General features: G+C 53.6%; 2 protein-coding genes across 5 annotated transcripts in view; one reads left to right on the top strand and one right to left on the bottom strand.

The window, feature by feature from the left end:
- RBM14 (RNA binding motif protein 14) overlaps window positions 1–13,149 on the top strand; it is a 60,903-nt gene extending 47,754 nt beyond the window's left edge. Inside the window, exons 3-4 of one of the 2 annotated variants that reach the window (XM_073217510.1) lie at window positions 147–270; window positions 3,751–4,036. In XM_073217510.1, coding sequence (XP_073073611.1) covers window positions 147–230 — 84 coding nt within the window. In that variant the 3' untranslated portion in view covers window positions 231–270; window positions 3,751–4,036. Of the gene's footprint in view, window positions 1–146; window positions 271–3,750; window positions 4,037–12,392 lie in introns of those variants that run through there. The other variant, XM_036995528.2, reaches the window with a different exon arrangement.
- Window positions 4,175–27,074, bottom strand: part of SPTBN2 (spectrin beta, non-erythrocytic 2) — a 35,413-nt gene continuing 12,513 nt past the window's right edge. For all 3 annotated transcript variants that reach the window (XM_073217498.1, XM_073217499.1, XM_073217497.1), the window contains 33 exons: window positions 26,798–26,889; window positions 26,562–26,642; window positions 26,209–26,324; window positions 24,322–24,434; window positions 24,009–24,196; window positions 22,676–22,793; window positions 22,000–22,158; window positions 21,378–21,680; window positions 20,254–20,407; window positions 19,176–20,046; window positions 17,730–17,867; window positions 16,643–17,399; window positions 15,958–16,160; window positions 15,543–15,633; window positions 15,182–15,332; window positions 13,176–13,435; window positions 11,785–12,009; window positions 11,381–11,470; window positions 10,760–11,020; window positions 10,541–10,671; window positions 10,094–10,298; window positions 9,171–9,545; window positions 8,641–8,885; window positions 8,415–8,553; window positions 8,086–8,170; window positions 7,624–7,820; window positions 7,151–7,290; window positions 6,985–7,060; window positions 6,857–6,907; window positions 6,425–6,645; window positions 5,939–6,112; window positions 5,369–5,411; window positions 4,175–5,038 (listed from right to left, as the gene is read on the bottom strand). In XM_073217498.1, the coding sequence (XP_073073599.1) occupies window positions 4,805–5,038; window positions 5,369–5,411; window positions 5,939–6,112; window positions 6,425–6,645; window positions 6,857–6,907; window positions 6,985–7,060; window positions 7,151–7,290; window positions 7,624–7,820; window positions 8,086–8,170; window positions 8,415–8,553; window positions 8,641–8,885; window positions 9,171–9,545; window positions 10,094–10,298; window positions 10,541–10,671; window positions 10,760–11,020; window positions 11,381–11,470; window positions 11,785–12,009; window positions 13,176–13,435; window positions 15,182–15,332; window positions 15,543–15,633; window positions 15,958–16,160; window positions 16,643–17,399; window positions 17,730–17,867; window positions 19,176–20,046; window positions 20,254–20,407; window positions 21,378–21,680; window positions 22,000–22,158; window positions 22,676–22,793; window positions 24,009–24,196; window positions 24,322–24,434; window positions 26,209–26,324; window positions 26,562–26,642; window positions 26,798–26,889 (6,687 nt within the window). In that variant the 3' untranslated portion in view covers window positions 4,175–4,804. The remainder of the gene's footprint in view (window positions 5,039–5,368; window positions 5,412–5,938; window positions 6,113–6,424; window positions 6,646–6,856; window positions 6,908–6,984; window positions 7,061–7,150; window positions 7,291–7,623; window positions 7,821–8,085; window positions 8,171–8,414; window positions 8,554–8,640; window positions 8,886–9,170; window positions 9,546–10,093; window positions 10,299–10,540; window positions 10,672–10,759; window positions 11,021–11,380; window positions 11,471–11,784; window positions 12,010–13,175; window positions 13,436–15,181; window positions 15,333–15,542; window positions 15,634–15,957; window positions 16,161–16,642; window positions 17,400–17,729; window positions 17,868–19,175; window positions 20,047–20,253; window positions 20,408–21,377; window positions 21,681–21,999; window positions 22,159–22,675; window positions 22,794–24,008; window positions 24,197–24,321; window positions 24,435–26,208; window positions 26,325–26,561; window positions 26,643–26,797; window positions 26,890–27,074) is intronic.

Here is a 27,074-nt window from a genome sequence, read left to right as displayed (position 1 = left end):
GAGAATCAAAGATGGCAGAGCTGGGATAGCTCTAAGAGGCATTCTATTCGGGCAACACTTCGTCATGTTTTGTTTGCTCGTGTACACAGTGGGCTGTTTTTCTCTCTTTAGCTAGAGTATTAGCTCTAATAGTGTGTCCTTCACAGTTCCTGGTCCGTGGTGAGCACACCAAAGGAATACCTCGTACAGCGGCCCGGAGAGGTTCCTTGTTTTGGGGGTGTGGGACATGATCTCCACGTCCACCCCAAGCTGTTGGAGGAGTAGGCAACCGTGAGTCCCCAGACACTTTCTAGTATTCAAAATTCAGCTGTGGTCCAAGGGCACCTCCTGGTGGCAAAAGGGAAGCTATTAGGTGGATTACTCACTGTCACCCTTGAACAAAGGACAGACTTTTATAGAGATTGATGCACTGAGTTTATCTCCGAGTAAAGCCTGCCAGGGTGTTGTCAGTCATTTCTCAGTGTGTTGTTGGCTCCATAGAATCTTCTGTGATGGCATCAAGCACAAATTCCCTAGTCTGCCCTCTTCCTCCCCAACTACTATGATGTTTCTTTCCCTGAATTCTTTGTTTCCCAGTAGAGGCACTGTCCTTAACAACTATAATAACTCATGCTTGTCTCACCTGATTCTCTCCCCTTCCCTAATAATGTTGGTCATACCCGGTTTCTCTCTACACTCGGACTTTTAAGGCATGTATAGGGACATCCTACCCGATTTATGAAAGCACTTTCACTCATCTTCACTGTTGTTGTCGAAGTTGGGTTTCTTCCCTGTGTTTCAGGACAGACTTCACAAGTGGAGAGTCTGAACCTGCTATCACCCATCTTCATACACTGTATTTTGGGTTCTATTCTCTCCAATTCCCAAAATTTTCTGAGGTCATCTAATGTCCTTTTAACAGTTTTCACCCTTGTGAAATTTTCATGTCATTCATCATCCGTTTCTCCTCTGTTCCTTCTCATAGCTCTGGCAGCCCTGTTCCACCTCCTTTCCCCAACGATTTCCCTATTCTTATTTATCCCTTTTATTTCCTTTCCCCTTCCTTCATAGACAACCATTATAATGAATTTAATTTGTGTTTTACTTTGTGTTCTTCCAAGACATGTCTTTTTAGTGTGCATTTACTTTTTTCCATTAAAAAAATGTTTTATTGTGGAAATTTTCAAAAAGGGACAAATGGAGAATATTATTATGAACTCCTATGGACTCTTTACTCAGCTTTGACAATTATCAACATTTTGCTTATCTTGTTTCATCTATCCCCTTTATTTTTTGGCTGGAGTTTTAAAAAGCAAATCCCAAATATAATGTAATTTTTCCCATAAAGTCCTCACAATCTGCCTCTAAATGAAACCTCACTGCTATACTAATATCTAATATTTATATTAAACTTTCCCTCAGACTGTTGCAAGTATGCCTTTTTACAGCTGGTTTCTTTTAATAGGTATCTAAACAAGGTCTGCCAATTGCGTACTTAGGCACTTCATCTATGGAAATCCTTATGTAAATTGTGTTGTTTTGCTAATTGGTTCTTTTCTCACGAAGTGCTCTGTTGCTGTGTGACATCTAACCACTGAGTGATCTCCACAGTATACAACCACCGCATGTTATGTGTCATGTCTGAGAGAAAGTTGCCTCCAAGTCCCCAGATATAAACTAGGTTGCAGTTAACATCCTTACGGTAATTATATTTGCCCTAATAGATCCCTGTGAGAATTTGGGGGATATAACCCAGGGTTGGAAGTGCTAGGCTGCTGGGCCGTAGGGTATCCATCCATAGGACTAACTTGTCTAAGTAGTGCCAGGTTCTTCTCTAGAAAAACTACCAAGGTACCCTCTCACCTGCAGCACATGAGGGACCCTGTCTGTCAATGTTTGACATCCAGTTTCCTGATTTTTTACAGCTTCAAGTGATATATCACAGTTGCTTTAATTTGCATTTCTCTGCTTGCTAGTGATTTTAAGCATCTCTTCTTTTTTTTTGCATTTACTTTTTTGGAAATTTCCTGTTCATATCTTTTGCCCATCTTTCTTGTTTGGTTGTAGTCTCCTTTGTTGTTGATGTGCAGGATTTTCTTGTACGTTCCAGGTACTAATCTCTTACTGGTTTCAAGTATCTCCCCTTATTCCACCAAATTATTAATTTTGTCCATGGTGTCCTTCAATGAATAGAAACCCTTAATTTTGTGCTTTTGGAGTTTTGTATAGGATGTCCTTTTCTATACCTCTGAGTCACAAATATATTCTCCTACATTTTCTTCTATTAACATTAATGATTTCACCTTTCACATTTAGGTCTGTAGTCCATTTAGAGCAGTGCTGTCCAAACAGAAATATAATAGGAGCCACATCAAAACTTTCTAGTAACACACTTAAAAAGTAAAATGAAGCAGTTGAAATTAACTTTCTTTTGAAACCCAATATAGCTAAAATATTTCAACATGTAATCCATATTAAAATTGTTGAGATAAAGTTTTTTTCCCCCTCTTCAGTCTTTGAAATCTGGCAAGCATTTCATACTTACAGCACATTTTGGACTAGCCACCTTTCAAGTGCTTGTAGCTACTGTATTGGATAGCGCAAGTCTGGAGCTCACCCTTGTGGGTTGGGAAAGTTAAGAATGCAAACATATTTTTCTCTAAATGACTAATCCATTTTTATCTGTTCATATTTCCCCCTTGATTTGTGGTGCCTGCTTTATCATATTTTTGTATGCTAATCTGTCCCGTCTTTCACTACTCTATTCCACCCTGTCATTGTTCCTGGGACTTTTCTTCCACTCATATCTGAGGGTGTCTCCCTGACCTTATGTTTCCTTCTTTTGTGTCCTGTCCTTGAGGATTCATGCCCTCAGATTGCTTCAGCTGCCGTGTACGTAGATGACGCCCAAACCACATTTTCATTACCTCTCCTCACACATGACCAACTCATTCTGCAGGATCATGTCACTGGGCTTCCCTACTTACACTTACGTTTCACATGTTAAAATGATAATTTCTGCATTAACTTTTCACCCCATATACATTTCCTTCTAAAATTTCTAGTTTATTTCTCCCCCAACCCCAGGTTTGCCACCCTAAGTATAAATACCCAGGTTCCCTGAACACTCCACAGAGTATGACTTTTTCTTCCTTCATTCAGTGGGTATTTTACAGTTGTACTTGAAGAATAAGAGAAGGCTGTAATACTGATGTATTATTCTATTTTGTCCCATGATGGATTGTTCAGTTACATTTATCCAATTGTTTATTGTGGAATACTTCTGAATCTGCTTTTCTCAAGAGAAAGGGATAATTATTCTGTGGGCTATTGGATCTACTAGATCCTATGTTTGGAGACCATCTGGGGCTGTGTTATGCTGGTCCTGACTCTGTCTTTGGCGTGGCTGATGATGGTCAGGGGTCTGCTCAGCCAGGGCCGTTGGCCAATTATGCTAAAAATGGGGTAGATCCAAAGATTTTCTCTATGCCCTGAAAAGAAATGGTTGGTTGTGGAAAACAATAAAATAACACGGCTTTTCTGCAGGAGGTCACCAAGGCAAATACTATTGCCCTGAAAGCTCCAATTGCCAAACCAGAGACAAGGGAGAAAAGCCACCTGCTCCTTTTTTATACTTCACTGGATCTCAAAAACATACTCCTGTGTGTGTGTAGTGGGGTGTAGGGGGGCTTCCTAGGGTGATGTCATTCTTTGGTCAATAGACTGGAACTTGTCACTGATCTGATTCCTATCTGATCTTCTGTATTATAGAGACAGCAGGTGGGGCAGGAATCAGCTGCTATGTGCCCCACTCTCCTCTGTCAGCCTGAGCAGTGGCTGAGACTCAGCTGTGCGCTTCAGTCTTTCATTTTTGAGCACAGAATCGTGGGTGAATAAAGCTCTATACCAGGAAAGTAGCCATTCACTGCCTATTAACATTACTACTGCTTATAACATCATCCTGACCTATGGTGAACTTCTTAGGTCTAAAAAGAGGCTTGACGTGGGTCAACCCAGCAAACTGGAGGTCATTATCATGGGGAAATGAGGCCAGGGTAACCTGGTTCTTCAAGGGCTTGGAGGCTGGGGGCAGAGTGGAAACCTGACACATGGGAGACCAGAGCCCCAAGAAAGCGAGCGCATGGGCCTCGGCAGAAAGGCTCATGGGCGGGAAAGCAAAGAAACCCACAGGCAGTAAGAGAAGCTGAGCTCTTTAATCACCTCCTTGGCCAGACTCAAGGCTGTGGTTGCCCCTGAATAGCTCACACCTGGAAGCCACTCAGCATGGTTAGACACGGAGTGGCCACTCAAGTCAGAGGATGAGGAAGGATGGGAGTGGGGAGCTTCAGCGTCTCTGACTCCGCCATCTGGCAGTGTCGCCCCCAGGTCCTGCTTCAGCTCTGAGAGGTTCCTAGCTGTTCCCGGGGGCAAGGAACCCGGTGGCATGCCCTAGCTGTGGCGGGAGAAGGACCCTGAGGCAGGGGTCGCCATTCCCCATGTGGCCTATGTTGAGGGTGTGGTGCTTGGCACACCAAGGTGGGGACAGAGGTGTTCACAGGGTTGGGGGAAGGAGGAAGAAGTGGGGGGAATGGAACTGGGGGTTGCCTGGGCCCCACCACCAGTCTGGAATTAAATAGCAGAAGAGGAGGGTTGCCCTTGGGAACACCGACTTGTCCCCAGAGACAGTTCCTGGTGATGGTTGACCTTGGCAACAGGCCCTAGCAGCAGGCGGTTGTCTTGACAAGAGGGTGGTCCCTGTCGACAGTCCCTGGCAGTTTCCTGAACAGAGAAAGGGAGCTGGCCTGGGGGTCTTGCTTGCCCCCAACTACTTGCTCTTCTTGAAGAAGCTGAAGCGTTTTTCTCGCTCTCGTTCTCTGCCATCCTTGCTTCGAAGCACAACAGGCCCCTCAGCACCGACTGGTGATACTGGGGGCATGGTCATGGCCCGGGTCATGCCCCGGGTGGCACTGGGCACCGCTGGCTCTTCCAGCTCTCCAGAGGCAGAGGATGCAGCGGCTATGGCTGCATTCACCACCCGCAGCCAGGAGCTCATCTCTGCCTGCAGGGGGCATGGAAAGACAAGAGGTCAGCTTCCAAGAGGAAGCAGCGTGGAGGCAGCCAGCCTGCAGACCGCCAGCAGGGAGCCTGAAAGGAGGAGGCTGAGAAGTGATTTCACTGTTTCCTCTTGTTGGAGAAAAAGACCCCTTTAAAATAGGGAACATGATGTGTAGCCTTCACAAATATCCAGTTGGCACAATGTGGGTTGTCTGATTACAAAGTATGAGACATTTAAGACAAGGAAGAAGAAAAGAGGGGGAGAAAGGGAAATCTGCAACTGCAGGGTCACGGAGGGACAGGGACATGGAGGAGAAGGGAACAGACAGCTCACCTCATCCTTGGCCTGGAACAAATATTCTTTTCCATCCTGTAAGCTGTTGGGAGAGAGAGAAACCTCAGGGCAGAGCTGAGAATTCGGACTGGCCAGGTCAGTGCTGGGGAGAACCAGCTGGAGGACGCGCGGCTGTGGCCCTCAGCGCCCGCCCCGTCCCACACGTCCTGCGCGTTCTGCAGAGTCCCTGGGCTGTCCAAAAGCAAATCCTGGATGGCTGCGAGGACTGGGCCAAGCTCACTCCCATCCCAGGCCTGCCTCCTGCTCCGCTAGCTGGCGGGCAGGGAGCGGCAGGTCCCTGGAGGCTCGTGGATGCTGGGGAGTGCCAGCACCCTGCCTTCAGATTTCCCATCCAGCACCATGTCCCAGTTTGACACCATCAGCTGTCAGGCCTGTCTTGGAGGTCCCACTCCCCTTAGTGTGTACTACAGTCAGAATCCCCACTGCCCCGTCCCTCATCTTCCCCTTGGTCCCCAAATGCCTGGCGCTGTTCCCCCCAGATCCAGCCCATGGCTCCCTTTCACCTCGTCCCACTCTCCCACCACCCTGAGGGCATGGGTCCTTTCCTACCCCAGCTTGAAGACATGTTTGCGCTTTCGATACTCAAAGGCGACGCTGCCCTGGGCCCTGGCCAGGCTGACCGGCACTTCACCGTGGTATGGCACTCCCATGCTGGCTGCCTTGGCGTCCTTGTAAAAGCCGAGGCTCCCACGCCGCAGGACACAGTACACATTCTGCCATGACCTGGGAGCAGACACGGTGCAGATGACAAGGCAGGACAGCTGACTGGCCGGCCTTTGTGGGGCCTGTAACCCTGGGAATAGCTTGGGTGCCCTGGGGCTGCCAGTGCCACTCCCGGCATCGGCCTGGCATCTTTCCACCCTCCTGGCCCTCAGAGAAGAGTGGGGGCTCTGCCCCTGAGTCCTGCCCGTTTCCCAGAGGGTGCTCCCCCTACAGGGCACTGCTCCTCCCCACCTCTAGGAAGAGGTCCCAGGGTCGCCTCTTCTGAAGGCAGGACCAGAGGAGCCCCAGGCACTGCGTCGCCAGGCCCACTACCTGTTGGCAGCTTTCCTGCCGAAGGCCTCCATCTCCTGTTTGCGGCACAGCATTCCCTCCATCTGCTCTTGGGCAGAGAGCTCCGGGCCTCGAGGGGGTGAAGTGGCAGCCCGCGCTGCCTCAGACGACCTGCTCTGGGGCATTACAGGAGGTGCCGGGCCCCGTGTCCGGGTCTGCTTCTCTCCCCGTGGCCCATTGGCCTCGTCTCCTGTGCCAGTGCCCTGTGAGGAAAACGGTGTCAGTGTCAAAGGGTAAGATGGGGCAACCTGGCCTGAATGTCATGAAGCTTGAGGCTCAGGTGCTGGTCTTCCTGCCTCCGTTTCCCTGAGCCTCTGCCCTCTCCTATCCCTGGTAGTCCCACAATTGGCTCATACCCCTCTTTGTCCTTCAATCTCCCAGTTCCTAACACCCACACCTCCAGGAGAAACTCACAGGCTCTTCTGGGAAGCTGCCCTGCTCAAGTCTCTGCTGGTCCAACAGGGGCTAAAAGGACAAAAAGATGTAAGAAGATGTGCGAGGGGGGCTAAGACTGGTGGGGGTGCAGGGGACAGCGGGGTCACCTGTGAGGACTCTGCATCTGTGCAGACTCCGTTAACACTGGCTGGCTGTGTGGATGCTGGCCGCCGGGGGTGGGTTCTGGAACGGCAGGTGACACGGAATGGTAAGTCCTCGGGCGGCCCAGGTTCAGCCTCCCCCCGACCCCACGCCAGGCAGCCCAGCTCTCACCCGTCCCAGGCAGGATTAGGCGCCCCCCAGCTGTCCGCCAGGTCCCCCTCGGGCAGACTGGCTGTGCGCCCTGGGGCAGGGGGCTGTTGCCTCCGTTCCTCCTCCGCCCTCCTCTTCCGCTCCTTCTCCTGTTCCTCCAGCTGTCAAAAAACTCTGAGGTCAGAGTGTAGAAGGTCTCAAGAGGACCAGGGCATTGAGGAAAGCTGAAATGTCTTAGCTCCAGTCTGAGGAATGGAAAGATGGAAAAATGTAATTCCAAATGACAGTAGAGATCAGAAGCAATGGGGGAAGTGGTGTCTCTTAGCGTCACCCAGGCAACTGATAACTCTGCGGTGACAGCGCAGCATTCCGGGCTCATGTCTGGGAGATGTGGTGCAATGGGAAGGAAAGAAATATCTTCTTCAGTAGGAGAGAGCACGAGGGCTGGGGCAAGTGGGACGGGGCAGGCACTCCCGCGGTCCCACAGCCCTCACCGCCGTGAGCTTCCCCAGCGCACTGAAACGCTCCTCCCAGGCCACTGCGGACTTCTGGAAGGCCTCGTGCCGCTTGATGAGGCTCTCAACCTCATCAACTGTGCAACCCAGCTCAGCACTTCGCACCAACGGTTCTTGGCTGCACAGCCAGGCCTCCGCCATCCCTGCATCTCTCCCAAACACGAGCACCTCCAAAACTGCAGGGATTAGGGTGGACACAGAGAGATGGCAGGTCAGAGTGGGCACCAGCACGGCACTGTAGCCATGGCACTTCAAGAACAGGGACTCAGATGAAGCTACTGCACCTGAACAGGAGCACGGGCAGAGCCGGGCAGTGCCAAGAGTGGGCGCCTGGAATTCCGTGCCTAGGATATTCTGGCAACTCCAGGGTGCCAGCCCCCCAGCCCCTCCCCCTGGGGCATGGTGTCCTCAGCCAGTTTCTTGGCCCCAACAGAGGCTCACCAAGCTGGAGCCAGTCCATCTTCTCCTGCCACTTGTCAGCTGTCTCCTGGCGCCGTGCCTGCAGCTGAGACAGCTTCTCTGAGATCTGGGGGCAGAAATGTGAGTTAGCCCACCCAGCAGAGGTGGGGGAATGCACATGCAGGAATTAGTGATTTCTGATTGCAAGAGGCAGACCATATTGGGGGAGAGATGGAATGGGGGAAATCCCTGAACAGCACTGAGAGGAGAATGAAAGGTTCCTGCAAAGAAAGCAGGAGAGGAGGAGGAGACTCAGAGAAGAAACCAGCATAAAGGCCTCCCCACTATGGCTGCACGCAGGCCTCACCCACCTCCTCAGCTGCGTAGTGGCTCCTGGCAAGCAGCCCCTGCCCCATGTCGATGCAAAAGGAGAAGCGGTCGGCTCTGGCCTCTATCTCTGCCTTGATGCCCTGGTGGTTCTTGATGACTAGGTCTGCAGAGGACACATCCCTGGGGGTAGAGAGACTGTATCACCTGCTGCCCACACCCTGTCCCAGCAACCAGCCACCAGCCCCTGTGGGGCACCATGGGCCTCACCGGGGCCGCTCCTGGGCATCCATCTGTAGGTTCACCCCATCCATCCACAGCATCAGCTCCCGGACCGCCTTGAAGAAGCGGAACTTGTCTGTGGTGTCCAGCAGCAGCTGCCGCCGGGCAGCAGAGCTTCCCTGAAGCTGGGCCCAAGCATCAGCTACAGCCTGCATGTGGCGGCCAATCTCCTCGGCTTTGTCCCCAGCATAGGCCTTCTGGAGTCGGTGGCCATCATCCTGCACCTGCTGGGCCTGCAGGGTGCCAGGTGAGAATCAGGCAGAACTGGGGAACACAGGACTGTCCCTCAGTCCCTCCCTCTGGCTTCTGCTCTCTATCTCCTGCCCATTTCACCAGCCAGAGAAAAGCAGGAGGAGCAGGGGCTACATGCTGCTTGGCTGAGACGTTTTCTGGAGCCGTTCTACCTCATTCCTAAGGGGCCCTCCAGAGGATGCCATCCCCCCGTATTTGTGAGGGCTCCTTCATTTCCCACAAAGTCCCCTCCAAGCCACCCCCACCTCCTTGTGCTCAGGTCAGACCTGGGAGCTGAGGGCCTGGATGTCATGCTCAAAGGCACAGTGCCGGCGCTGCAGGGCCTCGGCGGCATTGAGGTCCCGGCCGGTCCCATCAGGGAGCTGCTGCTGTTTGTGCTGCACCCGTGCCAGGGCCTGGCGGGCCCCGTGCAGGAAGCGCTGCAACTCGTGTGCAGCCGCCAGCACCTGACCCCGCGTGTCCAGCAGCTCGAGCAGGTCGGCCCAGGCCTCACCGAGGCTGTCCTTCCACTCGGCCACAGTGGCCCTGGCAGCGTGCCCCCCAGCGATGAGCCCACTGGCCAGTGTGCTGGCGCTGTCCACGCGCTCCTGGCCAATGGTGCTTGTGTCCCGGGAGAACTCGCGGAATTTGTCTCGGAGCATCTGGTAGAGGAAGCAGTGCACGGACAGTGCTGTAACACCACTGTGTGTGGCCCCAGTCAAACAGGGCGAGGCCTTTCACCCTGGACAGAGAACCCACTTTTCTCCTCGGGGCCACACGGGCCCAAACAGGTCTCTGCAGCAGCACTGAGTTAATAAGCAGAAGCAACTGGTTCCCATTGACTCTGGATTTATTTGACTGATGCCCCCAGCACAGGTGGTGGGGACACTCAGAACCTTTAGCCCTCAGACAAGGATACCCATATTTCTGCACTGATGAGGGTCCAAACCCCCAAACTCTGGAGGGGAACTTCAAGTCCCCCTGCACTGCTGAGTTCAGCTGGAAAAGACTGATTGGTAATTTCCTTTTTGCCCATGTCCATGCACATCCCCAGGCCCTCCTTTTGCATGAGTTTTCAAATGAAGTTCCTCAGCACCCAGGGGGATGGCACCTGCAAAGCCTGGTTTCTGCCCCCCTGCCCCATGGCATTCTGCCCCAGCAGAAGCACTACAAGGATGTGATCTGTGGCTGGTGTTCTCCCCGCACTCACGGTCACATGCTCGTAGTCCTGGCCCAGCTCATGGGATGCAGCCACCACCTCGCGCTCCTGGATCCACTGCTCCAGGTCATCCAGCTCACGGCGGAGCTGGCACAGCCGGAGATGCTCCTGCAGGCGCTCCCGCCGCTCTCCCGCCAGCTCCTTCAGGCTGGCGTACAGCTTGTCCACCTGGGCTTGGCGGATCGATAGGCGCGTGCTACGGGGCGGGGGGGGGGGCACCACAGAGCTCAGAATACAATGCTCTGGTCCCTAGCCTATTCCAGAAGAGTCCAGTACCTCCCTCATAGCCACCCGAGCACTTGCCAAGTCCCTGCTTCTCCAGCTTTCTAGATGGTTCTCTACACACATGATATGTAAGGCTCTACAATCCCTGCACCTTCCTGGAAGGAGCTCGCCCCTGCCCCGGGAGCTGGGGCCCTTGCTGCCCGCTGTGCTCACCTCTCTGGGTGATCATGGTCAATCATGTCTTGGCTGCTGGCTGCCAGCTGGCGGATGGTCTGGGCATAGCCGGCCAGGCCTTGCTCCAGTGCCTGATGCTTCTTCACCTCTGCCTGGGCGCTTAGCTCATCCTGGGGAAACGGACAGCGGGCATCAGCAAATAGGGGTCGGGGGAGGAAAGAGTCAGCCACACAGCCTGACCTTGGCCCCGGCTCTCACCCTGGCTTTCTCCTGGCCCATCATGTGTAACTCCTGCTCGCCCATCCAGGCCTCTGCCTCCGCGGCATCGCGGTAGAACTGCTGGGCCCGCAGGGCCTCCTCAAGTCGCTTCCCTCGAAGCTCCAGCTCGTGGCTCAGGCGTCTCCACATTCCCTGTAGCTCAGCCAGCTCCGGACCTGCTGCTGCCGCACCTAGAGCACGCTGCCGCCCAGTCAGGTCTGCAATCCGTGGCTCATGGCCCTGTATCTCCTTCTGCAGGGTCTGTCCGCAGAGACAGAGGCCGAGCACTGAAAGGCTTGCTAGGGACCCCCACCCTACACTCCCCCTTATACCTGAGTGACCCCAAGCCCCTCCACACTCCCGCTTCCATTCCTTCCGAGGTCTCCTTCACTTCTCCAATTTTCTTGTCCAAGGACGTGATGGTAATGCCCCTCAATCCACAAGGTCTCCTCCCAAGGGGACCCACCCTCCCACAGTGAGAGAAGGTGAGCCGCTGAGGTCTAGGATTGCACACAGCATCAAGGGGGAGCCAGAGAAATGCCAATTCTTAAGGAAAGACAAACTTCCAAGTCTGGGGAGGCTCTCGGGACCTTTCCTTCTTGCCTTTAGCCCCTGCCTCACCTGGTTTTTCTTCATAAGGAGCTGGACACTGGGCAGGTCCTTGCCATGTTCCATGGAGCTGGCCATGGGAAGCCTCTCTGTCACCCACAACTAGATGAGAAGAAGGGGGTCAGTGGAGATCCAGAGGGCAAAGCGGGAGCTGGGGACTGGACAGCAGGGACACCTGGGGAGAGGTCTAGGAGGGCTCCCGGAATGTGCGCGTGGGGAATGGTCATCCTGGTTCTGGGGTAAGGGACCTAGGAGACCCCCAAGTGTCCCTAGAGGCTTGACCTTCAATGCCAAAGGGGAGAGAAAACAGGGATTCTGGCATCTTGCAAGCATCCAGGAAGGACACTAGAGAGCCAAAGGCAGGAGCAGTTTGCTGTGATGAGGACTCTACCCCATCCCACACCCTAGGGACTCACAATCTCATCCTCCACATCGCGGTGGAACTGGTGCTGCTCGCGAGAGGCTTGCAGGCGCTGGCAGCGCTCCTTCATGGGCTGGCACAGGGCCCTGAACTTCTCCTCCACAGCCCTCGAGGTCCTCTCCACCTCCCCTGCACCTTGGTCCTCCTGGGCCAGGGCTTTTGCCTGGGCCTGGATGGCCTCCACCTCCTTCTCCCGCACTGCCATCTCCCGTTCCAGCATCTGCCAACCAGAAGAGGAAGATATCATCACACTGCTGCCTTCAGACTCAGAGGAGGCACTGGTCTATATCAAGCCAGTCATGACTTCTCATCCCAGGGAGAGCATCTCTTCATGGCCTACATCAGCGGATCTCAGACTTTAATATACGTAGTAGTCCAGGGGAGCACGGTAACTGTGCCAGTTATCCATTGCCTCTCAGTCCCAAATCCACCCATCCCTGTTTTGAGGTGTTGCAACTGGATCCTGGCAAACATTTCTCCTTTGCCAGCTGGTGCAGTGCTAAGCTTTGTCAGTGGAGGGCACTGGAGGGACACCACAATGCCCAGGAGAGGCAAGGGCTTCTGTGCTCAATGCCACAGCACTTTTCCCTCTTGCTCCTACAGCACAACTGCCTGCGGTGTGCAGGAGCTCCAGTGGCTCTCAGCCTTCAGCAAGTTTTGCTGGCATCCCAGTGGCAACTTCCTGCCAGCCTTCGCCTGCTAGCCTCAGACCTGCTCCAGCCCATGACACTTCAGCAAAGCTCTGTTCCACCCAGCAGACCTCTGCCCTCTCCAGGTGGGAGATCTAAGGTCTGAAACTCAGCCTTGGGGTTGCGGGGAGGGCATCTCCTTCCTTCTTTGGCTACCCCTCCTCAGCCGTAGAGGTTTCCACTTGCTGGCCCTGTATGCTTTAGAGCAGGGATCAGCAAAGCTAGCCCCCTGCTTATTTTCGTAAAGGAAGTTTAATTGGCACACAGCCACACCTATGTTTTTACATACTAATATGGCTGCTTTTACCCTACAAGGACAGAGTTGAATAGTTGTGACAGGGGCCTTACAACCCACAGAGCCCAAAATATTTACTCTCTGCCCTTTGTAGAAAAATGTTTTCTGATCCCTGCTTTAGAGTTCTCTTTATCTCTTTGGTAGATAACCACCTTTTACTAACTGATGCTTCTTTTTACTAAAGTTACCTTGTTTCGAGTTAGAGTGTGGTTTCTGTCTCCTGACTTGCTCTGATGGATACACACTCGTAGGGATTCTGACAGGGTGGCCCATGGGAATGGCCGGGGGGAATGCCACTAACCCCGCGGCCTGCAGGGCCGGAGAACGACCTTCCAGTCCCAGGAGCTGCAGCCTCCCTCCTCCCCCACTGCTGTTTATCTCCATCAAAGGCCCGCGGCACACCTGCTGCTTCTTGAGCAGAATGTTGACACTGGTGAGGTCCTTGCCGTAGTCATCGGAGTGCAGCTGGGCCTGCAGGCTCTCCAGCCAGCTCTCCAGGGCAGAGCAGCTTTGCGCAAACAGCTCAGCTCGGTTGGCATCAAAGAGGCTGCGGGCCTTGGCCTGGGTGGTGGTCTCCAGCTCGTCCCAGCGCGTGTGCAGGTCCTCCAGCTTCTCGGATGCCAGGGCTTTCAACTCCGGCTTCTCCAGAGTCAGCTCTCGCCCTTCCTGAGTGTTGGGACAAAGAGGTGTAAGTGTCAGAACTGGACAACCCTGGACTTTTCAGGCCACAGCAGATTAGGGACCCAAAGGGCAGTAGAGACCTAAGTATGGGCAACAGTTCCAAGTTCTTGTGTGTTCTCCTTAACATCCTCTCCTCAGAGGAACCCAGCCCTGGCTAAACTTCCCTATGCTGGGTGCTGATTAAACCTGCTCCTCCTTCAAGGTCTGGCTGAAAACTCACTTCAAACAAGAAGCTGCTGCGACCCTTCCTTCTCCTGAATTCCCTGGTACTTGTGGTGTCTAGTGTTACATCGCATGGGGCCTTGTAGGGTTTCTTATCACCGCATGCTTCTTAGCTCATTACCCCTCACCTGAACTATGGCGAGTGGGCCCCACCCGTCTCCCCGCTCCCAGCCTTTCTGCTGGGGGACTTTTGTTTCCGGGGAGGTGAGGGAAGCGTGGTCTTCTTGACTGCATGCAAGGTAGGCAGGAAGTGCCAGAGTTATTACCCGCAGAAGCAACCCTCAGGCTATGACAGATAGGGAGCTGGTGGAAAAATACCACCAACTCGGCGTCCTCGTGCCTGGGTTAGAATAACTCTGATGCACATTCCACACCATCTCCCAGGACCATCTCCCAGGGACCGTCTCCCAGGGTGCCCCATTAGGCCTGAGCAACAGTTGCCCACTGGGGTAACTGCCATGGTAGTGCATATGTTACTGAACCCCTTCCCTTCTCCATCTCTCCCCATTGGTGTTTTCTGCCATCACCCCCCATATCAGTGACCTATACTGGGGGCCTTGTTTCAGGGTCTGCTTCTAGGGGAATGCAAACCAAGACACTGCCTTCCGGGCATTTACACCCGGCCGCCAGGATGAAGAGTGTCAGATGCTGGCCCTGCCTGGGTGACTTCACAAACCTCCAGCATAACCGCACTTTGATCGATGCACAAGCCTCTGTGGCATCAGGGATTTTCACGATCTGGCTTGGCACTCTTTCCCACCTGTTCTTCCATGAGGCCTGTTCACACATTCTGTGCTCCTGCCAGATTGACTCCCCGCTTGCTCCCCTGCAGGCACCCCACTTCACACCTCTGGTCTCCTGTTTGGATTGTTTTCTCTGCCTAGAAACATCTCTGCTGGTCCAAAGTCTATTTTTCCTTCATGGACTTCCCTGGAGGCTTCTGCTCCCAGGATCCTGACATCTCCTGTCTCCTTAATGCCTAGGCTTTATTGGGCTCACTTATTGCACTCATTATATTGTACTTTGGATTTAACTTAACTATATGTGTACATGTCTCATATCCTGGCTGGTGTCATTCCGAGGGTGGAGCCCACAGTGGAATCCACCTTCACTGCCCCCTTGGTGCCTAATATAACGCTTGGCATACAGGGGCAACAAGTAAATATTTGCTGGAAAAAATGGAAAAACTGAATATATCCTAGTCTCCTTTTCTCCCCAACCATCATGTCCTTGAGGGAAGGAAAATGTCTCTTTATATACCCTGCAGCATCTAGCAGAGTGCTGAGCATGGGTGATGTTGCTCCCTATTAACTTGTATGTTCTCAGAGTTCTGGAGTCACTGTCCCATAGACCTAAGATGCTGGTTTCCCAGACTGTAACTTTCCACCTTCGAGGTTTCTACCAGAAATCCCATATGCTGAAGGCAGGACTCCCCTGTGCACTGCAACCAGGACTCTCCCCAGAGGGGGCCGCAGGCTCTCTTCTTGCTGCTCCCATCACACCACTCGCCTTGTCCACCTTGTCCAGCCAGTCCTTGTTGGCAGCCAGCTCAGCCATGAACGCCTGGTGCTTCTGCCACTTGGTGTGGAGGTTGCGGGCCTCGTCGTAGGACACGTCCCGGGCTGTCAGCATCTTTTCGTCAATCCAGAGTTTCAGCTGGGCCAAGCACAGAGCAGGGACGGAGGACAGAGTACATTTCAGAAGGAGGGAAGAATGATGCACGGGGGATGGGGCGGTGTGGGGGGACAGGAGAAGTGGCGGGCATGGGAGGAGCCCTGGGGTGCTTGCTCAGGGGACACTGCAGTGGACGTATTCTAGGTTCAAAGAGAAGGTTGGAGGGGACGTTGGGGAAATGGAGAGCCTCACCTCATGGCAATCTTGCAAGAAATGCTGCTGCTCTCGGTTGTCCCGAAGTCGGCCCAACAGCTGCTGCACTGCTTCTTGATTCTTCCCGTGTCTGTAATGACAGGCCCCTGTGAGACCCTTGAACTTGCTGTGAAAGGGGTATGACCTAATTAACCTAGAAGCCTTCAGTCTTCCTGCCACGGGGGACAGTGCCTTCCAGAACTGCCAGGCAACCCAGAGGCCAGCTCTCCTGCCGGACTTCCCTCCAGTGGACGGGAGGCAGGTTTCCCTCTTCCTCCTCCACCTCTTGCTGGGCCCTCACCCCTGCCTGTCAGTCTGCCTGGGCCGCCATCTCTGTCTTCTCAGTGAAGCGGGCCATCCTGTTTCCACTTATTTCCCTCTCAGGCCCCCCATTTGCCCGCTGATCCCACCATACCTCCTCTCAATGGAGTCTGCTTTCTCCTTGATCTTCTCAGCGTGGATGTTGCCCTCAGACACCAGCTGGCGCCCAGCCTCCAGCAGCCCGCGGATCCGTTCCCCATTGGCGTCCATGGTGCTCATGAAATCTTCCAGTTTTTTGATGGCAGCATCAGCAGCCTGGAGTGTGCCTGGCATCTCCGTGTGAGATAAAACGTATTCCTGTTGGGAGAGAGACACGGAGCTCACTTCCAGAAGCACTTCTCAACCTCTCAGAAGGGACCTATGAGGGGACACATCTGAGACGTGGCGGCCAACCCGGGAGGGCAGGAGAGGCTGCTGAGCTCTGAAAATGGGGCTGCGCCTGGTTATGTGGGTCTCAGAAAGCTGCAAGGGAGCCAGGCTGGAGGACCCTTAACAGTCCGAATCCTGATCCATTTTATTTCTAGGTACTCATTCAATTTTTTTAGTAGTTATATAATAAGCCAGGCTTTCTATTTTTTTCTGAAAGCAGTTTAGGTAAGTTATATCTACATCTTTTAATTTTTTTGCTCCCATATTTTTCGAATGTGCTCTCTCTGCCCGTCCTGTTTTCTCAACTCCTCCACCCGCTCCATCTGCCCCCAACATCCACCTCTGTTCTTCCCATTCCCGGCCCCTCTTTCCCTCTTCTTCCTGTTGGGGCTTCATCCTCCGGCTCTCACCTGGCTGCTGAGCACGCCCTCGGCCTGGCGAGCGTCCCGCAGGAAGCCCTGGAAGCCGTGGGCCTGGGCCAGCCGGCCTTGCCGGCTCTCCCACATACGGCCCAGCTCCTCCCAGCCGGTTCCCAGGGCTTCGAGTCGCTGCCGCAGGAAGAGGCACTGGGGATCGGCCTGGTCCCGGGTCACCTCCTCACCCAAGGCCCGAAGCCGGCTGTACTCGCTCTGGGCCCTCTCCACCTCTCCCCGTAGGGCTGCATGTTGGGCCAGGAGGGCCTCTGCCTCCGGCAGGGTAGCTGGCCCTTCTTCAGAGGCCACCGCGGTCTGCGTGCGACCTAGCCAAGCCTGGAAGTCATCCAAGCTGCGCAGGAAGTCCTGAAGCCGCCGCGCCTCACCCAGCGACTCCTCTCGTCGTCGCATGGTGGCCCTCAGGTCCTCCCAGCCAGCCTGCACCTCTCCAAGCCGGGCATTGATGGCAGGGGCTTGGGCGGGATGGCCAGCAGCCAGGGCGTTTGCCTCTCGGGTCAGCTCACCCACCCGGGCGGCGATGGCCTCCAGGTCGCGCTCGGTGCCGGCCAGCTTACGCTGCAGCGCCAGCACCCCGGCCAGGTCATTGCCCAGGCCCTGGGTGGACTCGATGACCTTGGTCTTTTCTCTCATCCAGGCCTGGGTCTCTGTGCACTCCAAGTGGTAGTTCTGGATGCTCAGGGCTGACGTCAGGGCTGCCTTCTTACCATCGGCCAGGGACCGGAACTGCTGCCACCTGAGGGCAGGAGGAAGGCCTGCTGTGGGAAGCGGCTCAGCCTCCCCACCCTGCGCAGGGACACGAGAGGCTCCTGCCCTTCCTCCCCTTCCCCAGGCACATTCTACCACCTGCTTCTGCTCTTTGGCAGAGGCTGCCCCCTACTCATCCTCCTGACGCTGTGGTCGCCTGCGCCCCCACAGACCTCCATCTCCCCCTCCTGTCTCTCCCATCATTCCCCACATCTCCCCCAGTGTATCCCAGACAGCCTTCCTTCCTCCCTCCGAGCCTCCACCCCATACCCTATGTGCAGCCCATCAGGGCATCCCTGCCTGCCCTCCCCAGCCCCACCTGTGGTTGAGCTGCTTCTGGGTGTTGACAATGCTGTCCTTGCCCGGGGGGCTGGCCTTTAGCAACTGCTCTGAAATGTCATTCACAGCAGCAATCCGAGCTGCCAGGGCATTCATTTCAGGCTCCAGGGTCTCAAACCTGAGGGGGTGGAAATGACTGCCTGAGCTGGGAGTGAAGGGTGGGAGGCACCACACCAGTCCACCTCCCTCAGACATCCACGAGCACCTCTCTCCCTCAACATGGGGTTATTCACGGGAGCCTCGGCACCTCTTCACCTACAAGGCTTATAGCATCTGTAGATCAAGTGGGGAGCCCCCAGCTCCTCCAAGACAAGTAGAAAGACTGTCATCTCTAGGTGCTCAAGAAGATGGACACAGTTAAAGGTCAGGAGCAGGTGCACAAGTCAAACCAATCCTTGACACGGGGCCCCTGCTTTGTCAGTGTCAGAACCTCCCATTTTCTCCTGGGACTTACCCCTTAGCTGCCTACTTAGGTCCCATTCTACCAATATGTGTTAAAAAATGAATTGATAAACAAAATATTTGTTAAATGATAAAGGAACATTTCTACATTCTCACAGAGCAGAGTCTGCAAAGGTTTTCTATAAAGGGGCAGAGAGTAAATATTCTAGGTTTTGTGGTCCATACAGTGTGTTTCAAGCACTGCTTGAATACAGTGTATTCAGCACTGCTGTCATAATGCAAGAGCAGCCAGAAGATACGTCAATACATAGCATGGCTCTGTTCCAGGAAAGCTTTATTTATAAAAAAACAGGCATTGGACTTGGACCAAAGGTTATAGTTTGCTAATCTCTGTCATAGATAGCTTGAAAATTTTTTTAATAATAAAAATAAAATCTTTCATTACATTTTAAAAAGTGCCAGGAAATTTGACTGAGATTGAGTAGATGATATCGAGGAATTATTAATTTCATTCTGTGTGATAATGGTATTGTGGTTCTATAAGAAAAACGTCCTTTCTAAATTATTTTAAGATTTATTATTCTGTAAATAAAGCCATTTCATGAGAGGTTCATCAGTAGCTCTGCTAGGAGGTCTATCACATAAAAGCCTCAGCTTTTTAAGTGTAAATCTGCAATTAGAAAGTAGTTTACTATATTTAAGAATACTTCCTCAGCTCTCTTAAAGGACGTATCTTGGAGAATGTAGAAGTGAAACAATAATATTGGGATTTGCTTTTTCAAAGGAAAAATAACCAAACAGAGCAAGATATTGACAATCACTGAATAGAGGTGATGGATATATAGGAATGTGTTGCATGTTTTCTGCTTTAGAGTGTATTAATTTTTCATTAAATAAAAAACAGAAAACCATTAAGACTCAAAGTGATGTAGCAAGAGGGGGCAGTTTATAGCAAGACCTGCCACCGCCCATCCTGGCCTCCTGCCTCACAAGGCCATTGCAGAGGGAGCCACTGGACACCTACCTTTGCTGCACAACCTCCAGGTCCTCCAGGCGCTCAGGCAGGGCAAGCCCATTGAGCCACTGCTCCTTCTCCTCCACCCACAGTCCGCAGGCCCCAGCCTCACTGAGCATAGTATAGAGCGCCAGGGCTGCCTCCAGGGCCCGTGCCCGCTCACCCGCCCGGGCCTGCAGCTCTTTGTAGTGCCGCTCCAGGGTGGGCACCCTGCCCTGCACCTCGGGTGTGCGGCTCAGCGTGGCGGGCAGGGCCATGGTTTGTTCCCTCAGGGCATCCAGGGTTGGCCGGTGGCCTCGGATCTCTTCCTCCAGGGCCCGATGCTGCCGGGCCAGGGCCTGTGTGGAAAACTCATCGTGCCCCAGCTCAGGGCTGGACACCAGGCGCAGCGCGTCCACCAGCCAGGCCTCCATGTCATTTGCATCTGCCTGGAACTGGTAGAGGCTGGCAGCCTGGGCGAGCCGCTGGGCACGCTCCTCCGCCAGCGCCTCCAGCCGTTCCCACTGGGCTTGGAGCTCAGCGGCACGGGTGGCAGCCTGGCTGGCCCCAGGGTGGCCCTCGGCAACTAACTGCTGGCCCTGCTCCAGGGTGAGCTTCAGAGGCCCCAGCCGGCCACTCATCTCGCCTCGCAGGGCCGTGTGCTTGTTGAGTAGGCGGAGGACCCCAGTCAGGTCCCGGCCAGTGTCAGCCGAAGCCAGCAGGTGCTGCTGCTCTCGTACCCAGGCCTCGGCCTCACCCACTTCCCAGAGGAAACGCCAGAGGCGCCGGGACTCCTCCAGGCGGGCCCGCCGCGCAGCTGCCAAATCACACAGTGCCTCGTAGCTCTGCTCCAGTGCAGCCACCCGCTCCGACACCAGCTGCGGGTCGCACGGTTTATATTCTGAAAGTCATGATGGAGGGCGGTGAGCTGTAACCCAGCCTCGGCTTTCTGTGACCCATCCCTGCTTATGAACCCTCCCACCCTCTCTGGCTCCGTCACCCACCACCACTCATCACCCTTCCATCCCAGTTTCCCAGCGCTGCTGCTCCAGCTCTGATGTGCTCCTCCCCAGCCCCTGCCTTCTCCAGTTCTTTCCCCGAGGTTCACCTTTTCCTGGGTCACAGAAGCGCAGTGCAGAGGCACTGACAGCCCGCACCCGCTCGGCCTGCACAGCAATGTCTGCTTCCACCAGCTCGTGCAGCTGCAGCAGGTCCTCCACCCCAGCCAGGTGCTTGCCCAGGTCCTGAGACTGCAGCCGGCCCTGCCGGACAAGCAGAGCGCCATGCTGGCCCAGAGCCGCCGGGTTCCTTCCCAGCCAGGCGCCTTCTGCCCCGCTGCACACATCTGCACCTCCGGGCCTCTTTGGGTGGTTCCAGGTGCTGTACCCAGGTGAGCACACCTGCTCCCATCTGTCACTCACAAACAAGGACCCCAATTCTGTCCTGGAACTCCAGCCTCTGCACTCAGCTACCCTCCTGTGGAACAACCTTTTTACTAAATCTTGCTCCTGGCACCTCTACTGAGTCCTCTCAGCCCCTGAATTATTACCATGGCTCGGCCCCCAGCCGCCCAGCTATCTGGGGTGTCTCACACCCCATCCCACAACAGCCGCCAACTAGTCTCTTGCTCCCAGCCCTTCCACATGTAGTTGTCCATGTAACCTTTCTAAAAATTTAAGGCAGAATCATGTCTGTCCTCTTCTGAAAAACTTCTAATCACTTTCAATGCTCCGCGTAATGTGGAATAAAATCCAAGCTCCTTGAGCAGGCCCATAAGGTCCTAAGTGAGGGGGCCCCCACTTCTTACAGTCCCCTGGCCCGCCTTCTGCTGAACACACCCCACTGGTGCAGGCCTAGGGCCGTGCCCGGCTGTCCCTTCTGCCTGTCACACTCTCTTCTGGCTCCCCCTGGGCTGGCTCCCTGTGCTCGCTGTCCTGCACTCGGCTTAAACAGCCTTTCCTCAGAGAGGCCCTCCCAGACCGTTCCATCACGTGGCGCTGCCCAGTTTCCTCCTAGGCTTCCCATCCTCCTGATATTTGGTTTACTGATATGCCCATGAGTTTTATCATCTGTTGCCTCCCACCGCAAGGTGAGCCCCTGAGGACAAGGACCTGTTTGCTCTGTTCATCCGATCTGGGGATGGGTCCAGCACTGTTTATACTCTACAAGGTCACCCGGGCAAGTGCAGGATTGTGCGCCTGCCATACCCCCATCCCATCTCCGCCCCTGCACCTTCATCTCTTCCATCCAGTCCATGAGGTAGAGCAGGTCCTGAAACACCTTCTGCAGCTCCAGGTTGAGGAGGAGCCGCTCCCGCCGGGCAGCCACCATCTGCCGCAGGAAGTCCCAGAGCCGCGCCACGTTGTGCTGCCGCGCGGCAATGCGCTTGATGTCGTGGTAGCACTCAGCCGCCAGCTCTGCGGCCACAGCGTCCACAGCCTGCACCCGGCCACTGTAGGCCACGATGTCTGTCTCAATGGCTTCGTGCTTCCGCACTGCTGCCTCCACGGCCGCCAGCTCCAGCCCAAAGTTGTCCTGGGGCAGAGGGCAGGGAGAGGAGGCTTGGGAGCTCAGGGACCCCATCTCTGCTTGCCCCTGCTGCCCTCCAGAGCACTTCTGCTGCAAGATCCAGCTCCATGGGGTGGCTCTAAGCCCCCTCTCTATGCCATCCCCCGCTGCCTCACTGACACTTCCTCCTGATCAAGCCTCTGGCCCCTGGTTTCCAGGTTTCTTGGTCTTATCTGCACAATGGAATTCTCATTTCATGAGCTCCCCATATTGCAGACCCCTTACCCACCACTCTCTTGCTTTCTCCTCACCAGCCTGGACAGGCCAAGAGTCCCCCATGCCCTACCTGGGACACGAGGCGCTGGTTCTCGCTAAGCCACGTCTCACGCATGGCAGCCTTGCGATCGAAGCGGGCGGCCAGTTGCTCCAGCTTCTCCTGGCGGATCAACTCCGTGCGCAGGGCCAGCTCACGCTCATGCTCCGCTTTCTCCAGACGTTCCCAGGCCTGCAAGGAGGGGATAGGATCAGTGCTGAAGGGCCAGGGCTCAGGAAGTAAGGGTGAGAAGGGTCCCCAGGGCATGGTGAGTCCCAGGGAATCTTGGTCAGTGGATCTGTGGAATGTGGTTGTAGACAGCTGTGCATGGCAGCATGAGACGTGGGCAGCGTAAGTACTTTGGAGCTGTAGGAAAACCACATCTGCTTATGGCTAGACAGAGGGGACTAGAGAATAGTGGAAGCCACCGGATTTGTTTTGTGGTGGTGGGACTGAGGATGAATCCTATTACTTTTATTAATCTTATATTGTCTGTAAAAAAATAAAAGTAGGGAGAGGGGGTTGGGACATGAGGAACCAGATAGGGACTAGGCTGTAGTCTACTCTGAACTCTCATAGAGAGGCAGATGGAGGAGAGGGGAGTGTGAGTCCCGTCCACACCAAGGGTCGCGGGCAGCCAGGAGGAGTGTGGGGTCAGGGCTGGAGCCAGGAGTGTGATGTGCAGCGGACAGGAAGGGAGGCTGAGGACCTTGTTGATGTCAGAGATGAGCCGGCCCTCACGGGGCGTGTAGACCTTCTGGTTGTTGGCCCGCAGCTTGCTCTGGATGGTGAAGAGCAGGACTTCCAAGTTCCCTTTCTCGGTGAACCTGAGGCAGGAGGCCAGATCAGGGCAAAGTCAAAGGCCACTAGGAGCATAGGAACTTTTTACGTTTCCAAATGAAATGTCCTGTGTTGCTTTTCTCCTTGTAAAAGCAATACATACTCTTTGGGTAAAGCCAGAAAATAAGGTCAGATCCAAAAGTGTAATTTTAAAACAAGTGAAAACCACATAGAAACGACCACTGTTACCCCCTGGCAGGCACAACATACGTCATCTCTGTTTTACACAGATGGGATCGTTGTAACCACAGCCAACGTTGGTCAAAGACTCACTCGCCTCCCGCCAGGCCCAATTCTCCGGGCTTTCCATGAACTCTCTCACTGAGTTCTCACTGTTATTGATATTGTCTTATTACCCCCATTTTCCAAATGAGAAAACTGAGGCTCAGAGGTGTTCAACACTCACAACTGCTAGGGGGCAGAGTCAGAATTTGAACTCAGGTACTTTGAACCTGGACGTTTAGCCCTTTGCTCTCTACTGTCCACAACTGTTTGAAAACTGTTTCTTCACTTATTTTTCATGAACATCTTTTCATGTTAATAAGCACATGTTTTCAATGTTACTTTCAGTGGCTGTCCCATGAATTACTTTTCTTCTACAAAGGTCATCCTAGTAAATATCCTTGAAACTACATCTTTGTTCAATGCCCAGAAGAGGACTTCCTGGATGAAGGGGCACATCCCAAATCATTCCCTGGGATGTCTAATAGGTCAGGTGTTTTCTTGATTAGTTTTGGAGCTGAAACATATTAATTGCAAAAGAGCTCAGTAACAGAAAAACATGGAAGTTTTAGTATGTACTGTATTATTGCCTAACAGCAATTCCACACTTGAAAACAGTTAATTGTTAAAATATATACACGGTAACAACCTTTGCAATGTGCAAGTTATGACCTGCCTGTCAGTTCCAAACCCACCCGTCCCTAAGTTGGCCTAGGGATGCTGTGACACTGTGACCAGCAATCTTATTTGCCACTCTACATGCCATCGCCATCATATTCACAGCATGATTTTTTTTTTAATGGGTAATCATTTAAAAATGTTTACTTTGGAATGGCTTCTGGCACTTTGAGTTGGGGGAAATGAGCTTCAACTGCATTTATGCACTGCTGAATTTCCCTCCCAAAAGGCTGCCCTAATTTAGGGTTCTCTCGGGAGCACAGCGCTGGGTGGGTGAGCAGGGTGCGGCCTAGGGCACCTACTTGGGTGGCTTTTCCACTGTGCGGTAGGAATTGAAGGACTGCAGCTGGTTCTGGACCCCACTCAGGGAGTTGGCCAGCTGCCGGTCATTGAGGGTCACAATCGTCTGCTCTATCCACTGTAGCAGCTCGGAGGCCAGGGACTCGTACTTCTCCACCAGGCGCTCTGCTTCCATGGCATGGTCCAGCACCTGCAAGACAGTGACAGGGGACCTGCCCGTGGGGTCCCAGCCCAGTCCTGCAGCTCCACCTCAGCTTGCTTTAGGGGAGGACGACCCCAGGCCGACCTTCTGCCTGCAGCCTGTGTGGGGTGTACCTTGCCAATTCTTTTGCCTTCCACGGCCAAAGCCTTCATCCTGGAGAAGTAGTGGTAGTAAGTAGCCACATAGGTGATGATTGATTTCTCGTCTGGTTGGTCCACATTCACATCTGAGAAGACATACCACTCAGGTCAGGCAGAGATTAGGAACCTGCTGCTCTGAAGTACACCTGCTGCCTGGACACTTACGTCAACCACAGGCCCTCCCAGCCCTGACACCTTTCTAGCTCCCTTCATAGCAAAATGACAAACCATTTGAACCACAAGGGCATGAAAAAGCTAGGCTTTTTTCCCCCCTCCTAGAAACTAGCAGAGTACAAACCCCAGAAGCGCAGGAGGCTTCTACCCTCTGTTTCCAATGGAGGCCAAAATGAGCTGTTTGGGGAAAGAAAGGCAAGAAAAAAAACTACATTCCCATTTGGGGACAGATCATGGACTTATGGGCTGGGAAGATGTCTGAGAAGTCGGTAGACTCAGGGTCAGCAAGATGGCTGGGACAGACTGAGAATCCTGAACCCAGGATGTTCAGAAGCTGGGCCTGGGGAGCCCCAGCAGCAGGGACAGAGGCCGGTTCTCAGGGCCATCTCAGGACATGGTCACAGCTATGTCTGACCTCAATCCCAAAGTTCAGCTGTGGGCCCAAGGACGTGAGTGCCCTTCAGGTGAATCAGCTTCTACTGTCAGGACCAAGGCTGACTATGAGTTGAAATCCTTAGGTTCTCTTAGGCCAGATTCCAAGCCACCTAAAAGGAAGCTATGGGACTGGCAGCCTCTTAACCACCTCTGAAAACCCACAGGCAGGAGCCGCTGAAATCACCTCTGAAAGTCATAGCCTACTTGGCTTTACTTAAATGCTCTTTATCATAGCGGTGCTTCCCAAATGCTCTCCCAGGCCTACTTCTGTCACTAGGTAGCTGATATTTGTCATCCTCAACTAAAACAGCACAGAGGTGGGGCTACAGGTGGGATGGAAAACAGGTAGAAAATAACCAAACCCAAATTGGCCCAGGAGGCTTGAGGCGGCTCCCACAGGGAGGCCATCTGGCTCTTTCCTCCTCCCCTTTCCTGGCTACACCAAGACTGCTCTCTGCTCTGCCAGAGATGGTGGAGGAGGAGACAGGCTCTGGAGTCAGGCTGCCTGAATTTGCATCTCATCTCCACCAGCTGTGTGACCTTGGGCAGGTCATTTAACCCTACTATAGGGCCTGTCTTCTCTTGCATAAACTGAGGACAATAATGGCACCAATTTCACAGGGTGTTATGAAGATTAAATTAGTTAAAGTATGTCAAGTGCAGTGCCAGGTGCAAAGTCAGAGCCCAGCACCATTACCAGTCTCACTGGCATTAAGATCAGAACCACAGGGGCCAATGAGCAGGGTCAGGGTCACAGGGCCACTGCTTGGTGAGACCTCAAGGCCATGTAGCTTGGTTGAGAACCCTGGAATTTTAGAATAAGAGGGGCCCTTAGAGACCATGTAGACCAATGTTCTCATTTTAGAGATGAAGACCCTGAGCCACAGAGAGGCCAAGCGGCTGGCTCTAAGTTGCACAGCTACTCCATGGTGGGGCTGGGACAGAGCCTTATCCCAAGGCTCGCTCACCATAAGGCTGCCTTTCTTCCTATAGATTTCATTTTTTTAAATTGAGATATAATTTTCACACCATAAAACTCACCTTTTTCAAGTATACAGTTCAGTGGATTTTAGTATATTCATAAGGTTGTACAGCCATCACTATTTAATTCCAGAACATTCTCATCACCCCCAAAGGAAACCCTGTCTCCACTGGCAGTCACTCCCCGTTCTCCCCATTCTCAGCCCCCGCACCCCCTCATCCACCTTCTGTCCCTATCTCACAGCATCTTTTTACAGAGCTCTGCCCCACCTTCAGGATCCAGCAGCTTCGTAAGTCCCAGTTCCTTCTCAGCCAGATTGAAAACATTCTGCAGATTGTAGTGTGCATTACACTTCTTCAGGGACTCAAAATCCAGTAGGTCTGGCCTGCGTGGGGAGGGAATATGGAATATCACAAGCATATGAGATCCTAAAGAGGAAAAGTGAAGCTACCTTGTCTAATCTCTAAGTCACTGACTCCATTTTGTCCAGAACCAGGCACCCCAAGCCCACACCCAGTGCTCCCGCCCTTGCACTTCCCACGCAGCCCTCTGTGCAGTGTGGTGCCCCCATGCCCTATCTTTTCTCCAGATGTTCATGCCTCATAACTGCTCGCCTTCTCACCGGTGCTTATGCACAATGGCATTGAATGCCAGCCCATCTCTCCAGCTGGTGGTGAAGTTGTGTACGTTGACATTGGGATATCTGTAAATGGGCCGGGAAGAATACTGAGTAGGGCCAAGCCCAGGTCTGTGACTCAGGACAGATCCCCAGCTTGTGGTTCCTGGAGCCCATCCCGCCTTTACCGCACAGCCTCGGTGCGCCCACCTGCCGAGGCCACGCCCCCTGGGCAGCCTCACCCTGCCGTCTTCATCTGGCACCACAGCAGCAGGGCGTCTTTGGCAGACTTCTTCTCCTTGTTGTCTTCTGTCTCCACACTGATGTCTTGGATCTGAGAACAAAGGAGGGAAAGTCCTCACTCACGGCACAGGGGCTCCTGAAGTTACTGGAGATACTCAGAAATACCTAGTGGGAAGCATTAGACACCTAGAATTGGGATGTTGAGACCTGGGACCTTTCCTCCTGGGCTAGTGACCCCAGAACACCAGGTCAAAGGGATCTGAGGCCATCGAATGG

The sequence above is a fragment of the Manis javanica genome, chromosome 11 (genome assembly GCF_040802235.1).
Source record: "Manis javanica isolate MJ-LG chromosome 11, MJ_LKY, whole genome shotgun sequence".
Taxonomy (NCBI): Eukaryota; Metazoa; Chordata; class Mammalia; order Pholidota; family Manidae; genus Manis; species Manis javanica.
Note: the sequence above shows the minus strand (reverse complement) of the source record. Positions and strands in the feature narration are given on the sequence as shown.